This window comes from Schistocerca americana, chromosome 3, assembly GCF_021461395.2.
Source record: "Schistocerca americana isolate TAMUIC-IGC-003095 chromosome 3, iqSchAmer2.1, whole genome shotgun sequence".
NCBI lineage: Eukaryota > Metazoa > Arthropoda > Insecta > Orthoptera > Acrididae > Schistocerca > Schistocerca americana.
The window spans coordinates 528,436,633-528,450,150 of NC_060121.1; the positions used below are offsets into that span (position 1 = coordinate 528,436,633).

Genomic DNA, 13,518 nt, shown 5'->3' on the forward strand with positions numbered 1-13,518 from the left:
ACATGACCGCCTGAGTTTAGGACGTACCAAGCAGCTTTAACCGCATATTCTACGTTAATTCTGATAATGCGCTCATGTTGATAATGACATTCCCGATAGCTGTCCACAAGTCAACAGCTAGTGCATATAGGTATAACGGAAGGTCATCAGCATGCGTGTGATATTTACAGTTGCACAGCGTTAAAGTTATCGAGTACCCAAGAGGAATCACGTAAAGGAACTCAGCTAACAGTCACATATCTGACATTGCTATTAACAGTCGGTGCTATTGGGTAACATGCTTCGAGAAAAACACTGATATTTTTTTCATCAGGATAGTAACGTCGTCAAACGTCGACCGGACAATTCACCAGAGGCCAGAGGTTCGAAGATGAGCCACCGGCCACGAGACAATGTGTCAGCAAGAGACTCGGTGTGTTTTGTGGATATCGAGGTTCACCTTGTGCTAATTTCTTTTCAGATGATTGTAAAACGGTGAACTCACCTTCACACTCGTGGTCGGTACGCTGTAGAGGAGGCATCACCTTAAGACAGCGAGTTCAAATTACAGATCAAATACCTCGAGTGCACAAATGTTACGCTAAATATTTTGAGACAGTGTTAAATAAAGAAATGCACATGATCTTCATATTCAGCTGGCAGACTTCTTTCGTCTAATTTACTTTCCAGAATCTATCCGGTGTACGGTGCTTTCCCTTTTACATTCCATTTCACTAAAATATGGTTATTTCACTTTTTAAGAAGTATCACTGACTATTGTACAATATTATATTAAATGTTGTAGAAGCCATCTCCAGCAGTCCAGATCTGCAATTTCTGTTTCATTTCTTCATTCAGCTCTTGCGCCCACGTTAATATGATTAAATCTATGTAATCTACTTATCTAATCACGGCTCTATTACGCCAGAATTTTCATCTACTGCACTGGCTCATAGCTGCAGATCTGTCATGGTTGTAATCCTTTACTGGTAATTAACGATGTATTCTGATTGCTTCTGTAAGTCAGTCTTCAGAATCCTCTTTATGTATGTCTTTCTGTAAATCATATAACTTGTCATTAACAGCTTCCATTATACCGCCGCTTCTATTTTTCCCATTTCATGTAGTTTTTCGAAACTTGTTTGCATATCGTTACATGGCTAAGCTTGCAATCGATTTCTCTAACGATATATAATTTCACTTCTACAGAATCCCAACAGATTTTTTCTTTAAGACGATATCCCCCTTCATACGTTTTCAAAAATCTTCAGTGGAATGCACAGTGCCTTCACTGTTGTCTTTCATTATCTTATAAATGGGACGGGAATTAATGAGGGTACATCTTGACAGCAGCAAACTCAAATAAATTTATATAGTACTCAGTGAAATGTGAAGTCCAGTAAAAAATATTGCATTGTCAGTTTATTGCTCAGTCTCCTTTCTCTGCTACTGAATGTTGTCACTGGTTTGCTTCATATCCTGATTATTTCTTCGTATATCTAGCTACAGATATTCTAAAATGTCTAGCAGTTGCTCTAATCATGCGTTTGTTTAACCATATCTCCATACAGGATTAGTTAATCGTTGTTTGGAAATATCTTTCCGAGTGCTTGTTCTTCTGGTTTATAAACGAGTTTGACTTTCTTCATGAAAGAAAATATTTTTCTATTCTGCATACCAATTTTGCGTCCTCATATTTTCACTAAGTATATCACGGGGACTGAGCAGTCGGAACAGACTTGACTATTACATAAGAGCATTTTTTTTGTTCATTCATCTGTCATTTACATTTCTCCCTAAGAGAAACTGGACTGGTTATCTTGCAAATCTTTAGCATTTAAGTGAAAAAGAAAAGCCTAAGCAGGCCTCGGCAAAGAATATTTATAGGAATAAAAAACAATTATTTCAATCCTGATGGGATAGAAATGGGAGTGATCATGAGACCTGCAAGGATGGTGGTTCGTATTCGGGAGCAACGGAGTTAAAATAGAGATTTAGGTTCTCCGTCATACCCCTAAATAGATCAAGGATTAGTTTAAACTCTGGAGTGCGCCTTCGATAAAGACACGGTTGCATTTCTTCCCATCCTTCCCCAGGTAGAGATTACAAAACAAGGTCAAAAGCAAAACTCCGCGTTTCGACGCCGTGTCATCCCCTGCCAGTGACGTCACTGCATGCGGTGTGAAGGGGCATGAGGTCAACACAGCGTTCAGTGAGAGCCCACGCTCCGTCTCTGATGACCTCTCTGCCGACGGGACGTTAAACGTAAATGTCCATTCTTTCCCCCGCTTAACAGCTGAAACTTGGCTAACTTGCATGTACTGAATTTTCAAAGATCCAGTCCAATGATAATGCGCAAAGTAATCACACAGAGCCTTGGATAAACAGCAGCAAATAAATCCTGTATCGCTTTATTAATTCAATATAGGAATGCTGTCGGAAACCAGCGCTTAGTGCAAAGTCCTTAGTGCAATTCTCAAATTAATGGAGTAAAATAATTACGATCGGATGTGAGTTGGTGAGGGACTATATTCACAGCAGCGAAAATCAAATAAATTCGTAAAGTTTTCGGTGGGACGTGAAGTCCAGTAAGAAAGATTGTCAATTAAAAACAGCAAACTGGGGACACGCTTTCTAGTTTGTTGATACCTTGCGTCAACAGATAGTGTAACAACAAGCGAAAAAATGGAACATTTCACTAGTGAATACAACATGCGCAAACAAAATGTTGATACAGTCAGATTGTTTAACTGCGGACTGGAAGCGATTCAAAATTTTCTCTGGTCAATGACCTCTTGCTGTATATGCATCATAATGTTGTGCTGTCTTGGAGTTCATAGATGCATTACTCGTATGCTGAGGGCTCGTTATGGTTCTAAATACTTGTAAAGTGAAACTGTAAGATATTTTTGAGAAGCAGTACCTCCAATAAGATGTCTAGTTCAACTTAACGACCTCAAGGAAACTGTTAATCCACACTAAATGACAGACACAATACGTAATACAAACAACTAAAAATTAGTAACATATTTTTCATTTGGTTTACTCACTTGCTAGAATTAAATGCTTGTGCCTTATCATTACAAATTGTAGTTGGTTTTACGTATTTAAGCAGCAGAGTCTATGAAATGTACCCATAGTTATTGCCGTTTTGAAATCAGACAGAATTGGTTCAAATGGTTCAAATGGCTCTGAGCACTATGGGACTTAACACCTGAGGTCATCAGTCCGCTAGAACTTTGAACTACTTAAACCTAAATAACCTAAGGACATCATACACATCCATGCCCGAGGCAGGATTCGAACCAGCGACCGTAGCATTCGCGCGGTTCCGGAGTAAAGCGCCTAGAACCGCTCGGTCACCGCGGCCGGCTCAGGCAGAATTCCTGACCTTAGTAGGTCACATTAATAGGAGGAGTGTGCGAGTGACATTTTTAGGCAATTTCATTATCATTAAAAGAAATCATGCACCATTCTACCATTTCAGGAGATTTTCCATCAGCAGAACTGATTAAAAAAGTTTTATAACAATACTACCGTTTTTTTAAATACAATCCGTAACATTACGGCACCCAAGGTCCCAGGGTGAAATCTTCAAACCACGTTGCAGTTGAGGTCCTCCAAGATACCTCCTAATTTCTCTCCCAAATATAGACGATGCTGGTCTCCTCTTTTTTGCGGAGATGCGTGAACAGCACTGCATTTTATGGAGAGGTACCACGGATGCTTGATAAGCAGAGGGAGCTGTTCTACAGCAGAGGAAAGCACGCTCTTGAAAGCCCTACGGGATCTTGTTATCCACCTGCTGAGTTCACAATTCGTGAAAATGCGATTCGCTCATTGAAATTGTTCTCAATCACTACGTAGTTTAACAAAGGCATGCCGTTGCTGATCTGGTACTGATCACTATTAGGGTGGGGGAGAATACTGCCTTCAACCATAGAAACATTATGTCTAGCAACGGCGGACTATGTCCATCCTGCTGACGAAGGTGGTTGCGGTGTGGAGCGAGGAGGTAACCGGCGCGATGCACCAGCCTTGCGGGACAGCTCACAATGGGGCGCAGCCGTGTCAGGCTATTGCGAACATCCGGGCTGAGGCTGAGGTGATGCAGACCGTTGGCGTTTAGCTGCAGTTCCTAACCCAAACCCTGACGGCTGTTGTGGTGGCGGCAGACCTGCTCCAGCTGTTGAGAGAGAAAGAAGTATTAAGAACACTTGTCGTGAAGAATATGCACGCTGCTGCTGCAACGAAGGTCAAAAACGTAAAGAAGATGAACAAGCTTGATAATTTACCTCGATCATCGGGCCGACGCGAGCTCCCGGGCTAAGGCGAGACAGCTCGGTCCAATGGCTGTTGCTGCGCTGGAGGCAGAGTTAGCATCAACCATGGGCGCCAGAGCGGGGTGGCGGGGGCGGCGAGCGCAACTGGGGCGGTTGGGGGTGCTGCGGCAGGATCCCGTGCTGCTGCGAGGCTCATCCTGCGTGGGCGGACGTGTCTATTAGGGCCGCGTTTGCTAGCTACCGACGTCTGCTGCCGTACCCGCGCCAAAGCTTGCTGTAATGGTGTGACAGTGAAGAGACGTAGAGAAGGAGCATAAGTATACATATTATTAAATCACCTGCTGCTGTAAAGGAAGAAAGAATACTAGTTGTATATACTAATTGTGAATATTATTGCAGAGATCTGGAAGCTCCAAGATGAAAACAACACCAAGCAAATTTGTAAGATTATCTCAGAAATTTGGGAATGGAAATGTGCGTTGATCAATTCCCTACATAAAAGGGTGATAAGTCAGATCCAAATAATTACTGAGGTATTTCGTATTTCTCTAGAACCAGTCACATACAAAATTCTCTCAAAGGTGTTGTTAAATAGACTAGAACCACAAGCAGATCCGCAAGTAGGGGAATACCAGGCGGGCTTCAGAAGAGGGAGATCAGTCATAGAACAGATCTGGAACTTGAGAACACTTTTGAAAGTCAGACAGACAAGAAATACTGTAGTCACCTTTGTTGACTTTAAAAAAGCATACGACTCCATAGACCGACAAACTCTCTTTGACATACTGGAAGAATATGGCATCGACATAAAAACCAGGGCAATTATACAACAAACGCTCATAGACACCATCTCGAAGATTAACTTCATGGGAGAAATTTCGGAACCCTTCCAGATACACACTGGTGTCCGAGAAGATGGGCTTTCACCAATCCTGTTTAACATAGTCTTAGGCAAAATTGTCAAACAATGGGGAGGACAAGTTAAAGGAATACAGCTCGGAAGAACACGTGAAACCAGAACAATCATAAAATGTCTGGAATTTGCAGATGACACACAGGAGGCAAAGGAAGCACTGGAACACCTACATCAAATAGCTGCCAAAACAGGTCTACAGATATCGTATGAGAAGACTCAATACATGGAACGACAAACCAACAATGTACACACCATTCAAACGATTTATGGACCCGTAAAAAAAGAGAGAAAAATTTAAATATTTAGGGGAATACATACAAATATGAGGCTCAAACAAGGCACCCAACATAGAACGAACAGAAAGATTCCAGAAAGCTTACAAACTCACATGGTCACATAATAAGAAAAGCATATCAAGACAGGCCAAAATTAGACACTACAAAACAGTTGTATTACCGGAAGAACTATATGCGTCAGAAACGATTGGAGCATCACTCATTATAGACACAGAAAAAGTGGAACGCAAAAGTTTCAGGAAATTATTCGAAGCAATACACAAAGATGGCATATGGATGAAAAGACCTACCAATGAGTTAACCAACACACTGACATACTCACAGACGTGATAAGTAAACGCAGACTAAATTTCTACGGACACATACTGAGAATGGACAACATCAGAGAGAATCTTTGATGTAGTAAAACATTCAAGCCTTAAAACAAATTGGTATCATGAAATAGAGGACGACATAAGGCAGTTTGGGATCAACAAACAAATGATAAGAGAGAAAGGAATTCAGGAACAAAACTGGAACGCAAAATTTATGGTAAATGAGAAGAGGAAGACGGGAGCATTATGGACGGAACAAAGGAAACAAGAGCATAGTCAAAGGATGAAGAGATTTTGGGAAGAGTAAATGAAGAAAGGAAAGAAGTGAAAATTGTGTCATCATGAGATATTTGAGTTCAAACACTGTCCATAAAGGCAAAAATGATATGAATGAAATGAATGAATTATGGATAATTACCTAATTTACCCGCTTCCAAGACACAATGTCGTCCCAGGTCCATTGTTCATCTGAAAATCACTCTGCCCTCTCAGGCATTAGAGTTGAACCAGGTTCACGTACCATTACCTCAACACAGGCTGGCATGGGTGACTGCAATTCAGGCAGCTGTCGCTCCTGTTGATCAACGGACGCTGTAACATGGACAATAAAGAATAAGCGCTGGAAACTTTTTTCTAAATATGCGATACAGAACCTGATTTCCGTCTACTTACACAATTGTAGCTCATTGCAGTATTTCCTTCCAGGCTATCTATTTCTCTGAGATCATGTAATATAAGAAGAAAAAGAACTGTAAACTTACTGTAATGCGAAATTTCAATACCAAATCACAAGTCGTCGCTCGCTTCAATCATAAATATATGTCAGAGTGAACCTACTTACGTACCACGCCAATAAAATAAAAACAGTGAGTAGCAGAGGGAGTATGAATGAGAACAGCGGTGTGTTTAAATGACAGGTTTTATTTTGGAAATTTCTGGTAAGATCTTATGGGACCTAACTGCTGAGGTCATGGGTCCCTAAGCCTACACACTACTTAATCTAACTTAAACTAACTTACGCTAAGGTCAAAACACACACACACACACACACACACACACACACACACACACACACACACACACACACACACACACACACACACACACACACACACACATGCCCGAGGAAGGACTCGAACCTCCAACGGGGGGAGCCGCGCGGACCGTGACAAGTAGCCCCAGACCGCGCGGCTACCCCGCGTGGTTTGACAGGTTTTATTAAACCATTAATAACTACAACTATCTGACAAATCTGACACAGAAATGATACACATATCAGATAAGGAATGGTGTTTGATAGGCAGAGCATACCCTGGGGTGGAAGCTACAATATTCTCCCCTGCTTAATCCCTTTTACGTCGCAATTGTTTACATGAATCCACTGTGACACCATAACTTTTTCGTATGGAATAAATTACATTCAACTATACCGCAAACTATGGTTCACCTAAGAATAAGGAGCTGTGAATATCATTTAACCACCTTACACAAGTGCAGCAGTATTTTACCCTTTCACATTGATTCAGGCGGCAGCAGAAAACGGCGCGCTGTGGACGAGAAGCGTTCGCTGCGGCAGCTGTAACTTTCTGACAGGTCCACGAATTTATGCGAACTGCGCGGTCTGGCAGTCTGATTATCAGAATGCAAGAAACTTCACTACCAGAGCCCTGACATGCTAGCAGACTTCAGAGTGAGGTGTGCTTGATTCCCTGGTCCGGCCGAACCACTTTGACCCCCAGGCACTGTGATGCACGCTGGTATTGTCAGATCTCAGACGGCTGATGCAGGACGAATAAGTTCACGCTCGTGACACCTGATATGTCTGGGATAATATGCAGCTCCACTGTCGGTGCTCTTGGAAACTGTCACAGGCTCCTAATACACCAAAAGATACAGACCACAGGTCTCACCCACTAGGGAAAGACCTGAAGTTCTCCACCAGGGTAGGACGAGGAGAAAAAGAACCCAAAGAATCACGACCACTTTTCACCAAGCGTTGGTACGGCAGCGAATTAGCAAAACTAAACTGCACCCACATTCCATAGGCCAGTCGAATTATCCTCTACTCATCTAATCTCACATCTTGACTGTTCTGTTGGCCTGGTAGCCAACCAGACACAGCACCAAGGTTCCCACGCTGGGGGAGCAAGCCTTTGTTTTGCATATCCTGAGAGGCGTCAATCAACGACTCCAAATCTCTCTTGTCTGAAAAAGGAAGATTTTAGACTGGGGAGGCGTCGTTCTCACGGTAAGTAGGGCCATGTCTTGGCAAAAAACGTCTACCTAGATGGAACACACCCCTTATTTACAGAGTGATCTAATATTTTTAGACGAACCATTTCCAGCTTCTGAAAGAAAGCTGTTAAGCTTCCCAGATAGTCATTCCCATGAAATATCTTTTTTGTTGCTCCCTGAAAGAAGCTGGCCACTTCTGGGGTTACAGTCCTTCCTGAACTAGCCACGAGCACCAGCTGCTCTGTCCATACCGTCCCAGCTTCTAAAATGAAAGTGCATGGAGTTTCATGACCTTCTCACCGTTTCTACAAAAGCTCAGTTCACAGCAGTCACATATAAATGGCTTCCTACACTAACTTTAAGCCATCTGGCCATCTTCCATGATGGACTGGTGCCTGGCCCAGGTAAAGTGTTCTGCGAACTGGAGCCCTTCTGTCTGACCCCAATTGGAAGGAGGAGAGAGCTTCGGCCAGAAGTCCCTCTGCAGGTAACAACAACTGAACAGTGTTTACCAGAATCACTCACGTGGCCAGGTCACAACACTCAGCATTTATGGCCCCCAATTCATGTTGCTCCTTGATCTTGACTGCCTCCACTACAGCAATCTGGGGTATAAGCTCTCTACAGGTTACACAACATATAGGTAGAACATTCTGCCCACAGTTTCCTCATGTAGAAAAAGTCATTAAGCACACATAGCAAGTGTAGTACTGGGGAACACCAAGATCATGCCCTAAAATTTGAAAGTTAATGACTGCCGATGTTGATAAACGGGCAGAATGGTGCGCCATCGCTGAAAATCATGTACTTGCATACTTACTCTGCTGGTGTAATAAGAGCTGTAGGATTTTCCGCGATCTGAGGGGGCTGACGTAGAGGTCATCTTCCAACCTCCTGGTGTTGTAACAAATCCCGCTGCATTTTGTGCACATAGACTATAATAGAAAGAACCTGAACATGAAAAACCCAGAAATCATTTTAAAGAAATCTAGCGGATAAATAGCATACAAATAGAAGATAAACACGAGCTACGAAAACGATACTTTGAGTATTACGAGTATACACTGGCTTTAAACTATGTATCAGAACACACGCACAGCAATAATTCAAACATATATAGCTAGTAAATCACTTAAATAACAATCGTTTTAACGAGAACACACACTAACCACTCGGTCATAATTCCCCAGCATGGAAATCGTTTTAATGAAATCTGTTGTCAGCAAAAGGAACGAGAGTTGGGGGTTGGCAGAAAGTAGGGTTGGTGATCGGGGTTGATGACATGATAGGAATGGGGGCGGGAGGGGAGAGATAGGTTAGTGGAGGTAGTCCAATTGCCCTGTGTTCCCACCAAAATTAGAATTTTCCACCATGAGATCAGGGCAACATTGCCACTTCTACGGCCGCCATCTCGAATCCGCCTTCATGAATACATTTGGTAACAGTGCAGGCTGTGCAAGGACGAAGTTTGATCTACTATCGGTTCAGATGGATAAGATAACCCAGTCTATTCCATGTAAACGTAGTCCACACCTTTATGGAGCCACCAACCACCTGCAAAATGACTTTTTCACGATGTATATTCATGACATTGTGGCCTCTACCATCAGCTGATACCAACTGAAATCGGGGCTCATGTGACCAAACTACGGTTTTCCAGTCGTCTAAGGTCAACAGATAGGGTCAAGAGCGCCCAAGAAGTGCTGCAGGCGATGTCATGTCGTTAACAAAGGCACTCTTGTCAGTCGTCTGCTGCCGTAGTCCATTAACGCCAAATTTCGCCTCACTTTCCTAACGGATACGTTAATCGTACGTTCCGCTTTCATTTCTGCAGTTAGTTCAAGCAGTATGAAATTTTAACACTGCAGCGGAGAGTGCGCTGATTTGAAACTTCCTGGCAGATTAAAACTGTGTGCCGGACATAGAATCGAACTTCGGACCATTGCTTTTCGCGGGCAAGTGCTCTACCAACTGAGCATCCCAAGTACAACTCACGACCCGTCCTCACAGCTTCTGCTCTGCCAGTACCTCGTCTCCTACCTTCCAAAATTCACAGAAGCTCTCCTGCAAACCTTGCAGAACTAGTCCTCCTGGAGGAAAGGATATTGCGGAGACATGGCTCAGCCACAGCCTGGGAAATGTTTCCAGAAATAAATTTTCTCTCTGCAGCTGTGTGTGCGCTGGTTTGAAACTTCCAGGCAGATTAAAACTGTGTGCCGGGCCGAGACTCGAACTCGAGACCTTTGCCATTCGCGAGCAAGTGCTCTACATTTGCTTGGGTAGTTCAATTGGGAGAGCACTTGCCCGCGAAAGGCAAAGGTCTCGAGTTCGAGTCACGTTCCGGCACACAGTTTTAATCTGCTGGGAAGTTTCAGTTCACGCAGTGTTGCCTGTATGCCTCCACACAAACGACCGTTAGGTGAAGGCCATCGGCTACTGCATTGTCCTTGGTGAGACGTAATGTCTGAAATGTGGTATTCTCGGCACACTATTGACACTATTGATGTCGGAATACTGAATTTGGTAACAATTTGCGAAATGAAATGTCCCATGTGCCGGTCTTCAACTACTATTCCGTGTTAAAAGTCTGTTAACTCGCGTCGCACGGCCATAATAACGTTGCAGATCTTTTCATTTGAATCACCTGAGCTCCAATAACAGCTCCACCAGTGTACTATCCTTTTATACCCTTTGTATGCACCATGTGCATATCACTCTCCCATGACTTTTGTCACCTTAGGTCTGTGCAGCTCAGAAAGTTGTAAGTCGTCCAGTTTGTAAATAGTACTAGTCATTTGCGGTGAATATGCTGTCTGTTATGTTTTCCACTTCGACTACATAGATTGTACGTTTTGAATAGAATCACCGCGAAATTTTAAGTATTACTCAAGTCACATTAACTGGACTTATCTTTGAATTGATGTGTTGTTCCAATCACCATTTTCACTTTTGGTGTATTGGTTCTTTCAGTAATTAATGTCACTATATCTGTCTAGGATATGCCTTCCCATATTTTTCATTTGTTAGATTACAGAGAATAGACGAAAGAATAAGAAATAATATGTAGAGTCGTCACAAACAGCCTGAAAAGCTTTTAAGGATGTTGCAGTGGAGGTTGTACTGAGAAATAACTTAAGAAAAAAAGTACGACACGTCGATGGTGTTTCCAAATGTGTCCTCCTTCGCTTGGTTAGCCGAAACCGAAAGAAAAATACCGGTAGCGAGGAGCGAACCCACAGTAATTCGGCCTGGTGAGTCCTTATTTGCGAGTAATCGACGAAAAAAAAATCAGAATTTTGTATAATACACTAGTGTCTTGAAAATAAAAATATTGAAGAGAATTGTGGTGTGGTATGGTGGTTCAGCGTCATTTGTAATGTGGTGAATGTTTGGAGTTCGAATCTCATTGGTTGATTCGAAATCATTATCTGTAATTCGTTACTGAAATGACCTTTATCATTTTTGCTTGCAATTAATTGCTTTAAGTGTTCTGTTTTTAATTCTACTTCTCTGTAACGTCATGTTAATCGTTATACTAACGTCTCATTTGTCTTAATTCTTTCTTGCTATCATTTTTTATCTATTGTAATCTTTGTGCAAGTGATTTGGATTATTTTTGTTCGTCTATCACAATATCGAAAATCTTGAAATTGACGATCTATCGTTTAAAATCAGAATATGAAATAATCTATTTAAACTGAATTTTTTTTGTTTCAAGATGTGGATGTTGTGGACGGTAATCATCATACAAACATAAGAAAAATAGTATGTTGTGGCGCTATGAAATAACGCAGAGGAACATGTAAACGAAAGAAGGGATTATAAGTAAAACCGAAATTCAACCACAATGAGGAATAGATATAATGAATGCAGTAGCATGGACGAAAGCACAAGATGTTAAAATGGGCAAAGTGAAATAGACAGCAATACTTAAAAATAATGGAAATCACGTGAACATAGATCACATCCGAAAGAGAAAGTGATAGGAAGTTGTAAAGTATGTATGTAGAACTGTAAACGGATCCTAGCCAAGGCTCGACATACGTTACATACCAAGAATAATGGAGGTGTAACCCTTGTGCGCAATTTCTGGTTAAGCCACCTCACAAAGACAATTATAAATTTAAAAGTTACAGGGTCGCCACCAGCCCAAGCCCATCCTAACAATTAAGAAAAGACCGAACTGGAAATTATCAGTTTAATTAAATTAAGAATTTAATTAGAAGATTGCAATTTTTTTTAAAGAAACTAACAAAATGAACAGCATTGTATGTCTTACATCAATGAGCTTGTTTAATTCAATGATAATTCCTTTATTTTGAGATAGTATATCATTCACTTTGATTTTTCCTCCCATTTTTGTTCATTACAAGCAAGCAGATTAACTTTAAAAAAGATCAGATAATAGAATATTAATTTGAAAACTGGCATCAATGAGAAAGATAAAGGACGCTGAATTTATCTTTTACGTAGAACATTTATTTCATGATTGAATTTCATGCACATCCTATGAATACACACGACTGGTGCCCGAATAAAAAGAATTAACTAAATAATTCGCAAAAATGGAAGGATAGCGCAATGAAAAAAGAAAAACACACAAGAGGGAAGTGGAACACAGTAATTCAATCATTCCATGTACATACCCACGATAGAAATAGTTCAGAGAGATACCTATCACCATTATGCTCATGTACTAGCTTGGAAAGAGGTTCATCAGATTCGCAAGGTTTGTATAGTAGATATGCGACATGGAGACCACACCTTGCCGCTTACGTACGGTCGAACTTCAGGACTTGGTAAACTTGATTGCGAGTTAACTGTTCACGAGTTAGACATTAAACCAAGCGCAAATGTAATAAATTTAAATTGTGCAATACCAGAATGATTTTGCCACCACAAAATAAAATTAACTCGTCAAGGCAGAAACCCCCCCCCCCCCTCCCCCTACCGTTTCAACTTATACGTGGTCCGTTCAGAAACAAACCGTTACAAACATTTCCTCTATGTATATGAAAAACTCATATTTTACTGAAATTATAACACACGAAATAATTAGCATGGTAATATGAAAACCTATTCAGAAGGATAATCGGTTACCAAACACGAGGTACGAGACGAACACAGAGACAATAGCATCTTCCACGAAATCATAGAAAATAAGAACAATAAGAATCACACTCCCACGAAAACACTATTATTCTCACGTTCGCCCGAAGCAATAGTGACTAGCTTTTCCTAAATATATTCACTGCTAGAAATTCCACACCATGATGTCCTAAAGGAACAAAGCAACTTCCACACTCTTAATTTCAGCTACCATCTTCGCCGATTTTTTTAACAAAATAATTATGCCACATACCGAAAATATATAACACACGCTTCAGTTAAGATGAAGTACTTAAATATTCCATGAGTTTGACATAGGGAAGTTCTAATTCGACCTACTTCATACCAGCAGAAACCACCTCTACGAGCTACGAACTGTACTCACC

The 13,518-nt window shown here is 41.4% G+C and overlaps 1 protein-coding gene across 1 annotated transcript in view; it reads right to left on the reverse strand.

The window, feature by feature from the left end:
* Window positions 1-4,305: 4,305 nt before the first annotated feature.
* LOC124606194 overlaps window positions 4,306-13,518 on the reverse strand; it is a 90,715-nt gene continuing 81,502 nt past the window's right edge. Inside the window, exons 4-5 of the mRNA XM_047138162.1 lie at window positions 6,315-6,379; window positions 4,306-4,536 (exon numbers count right to left, since the gene is read on the reverse strand). Of these exons, the coding sequence (XP_046994118.1) occupies window positions 4,306-4,536; window positions 6,315-6,379 (296 nt within the window). The remainder of the gene's footprint in view (window positions 4,537-6,314; window positions 6,380-13,518) is intronic.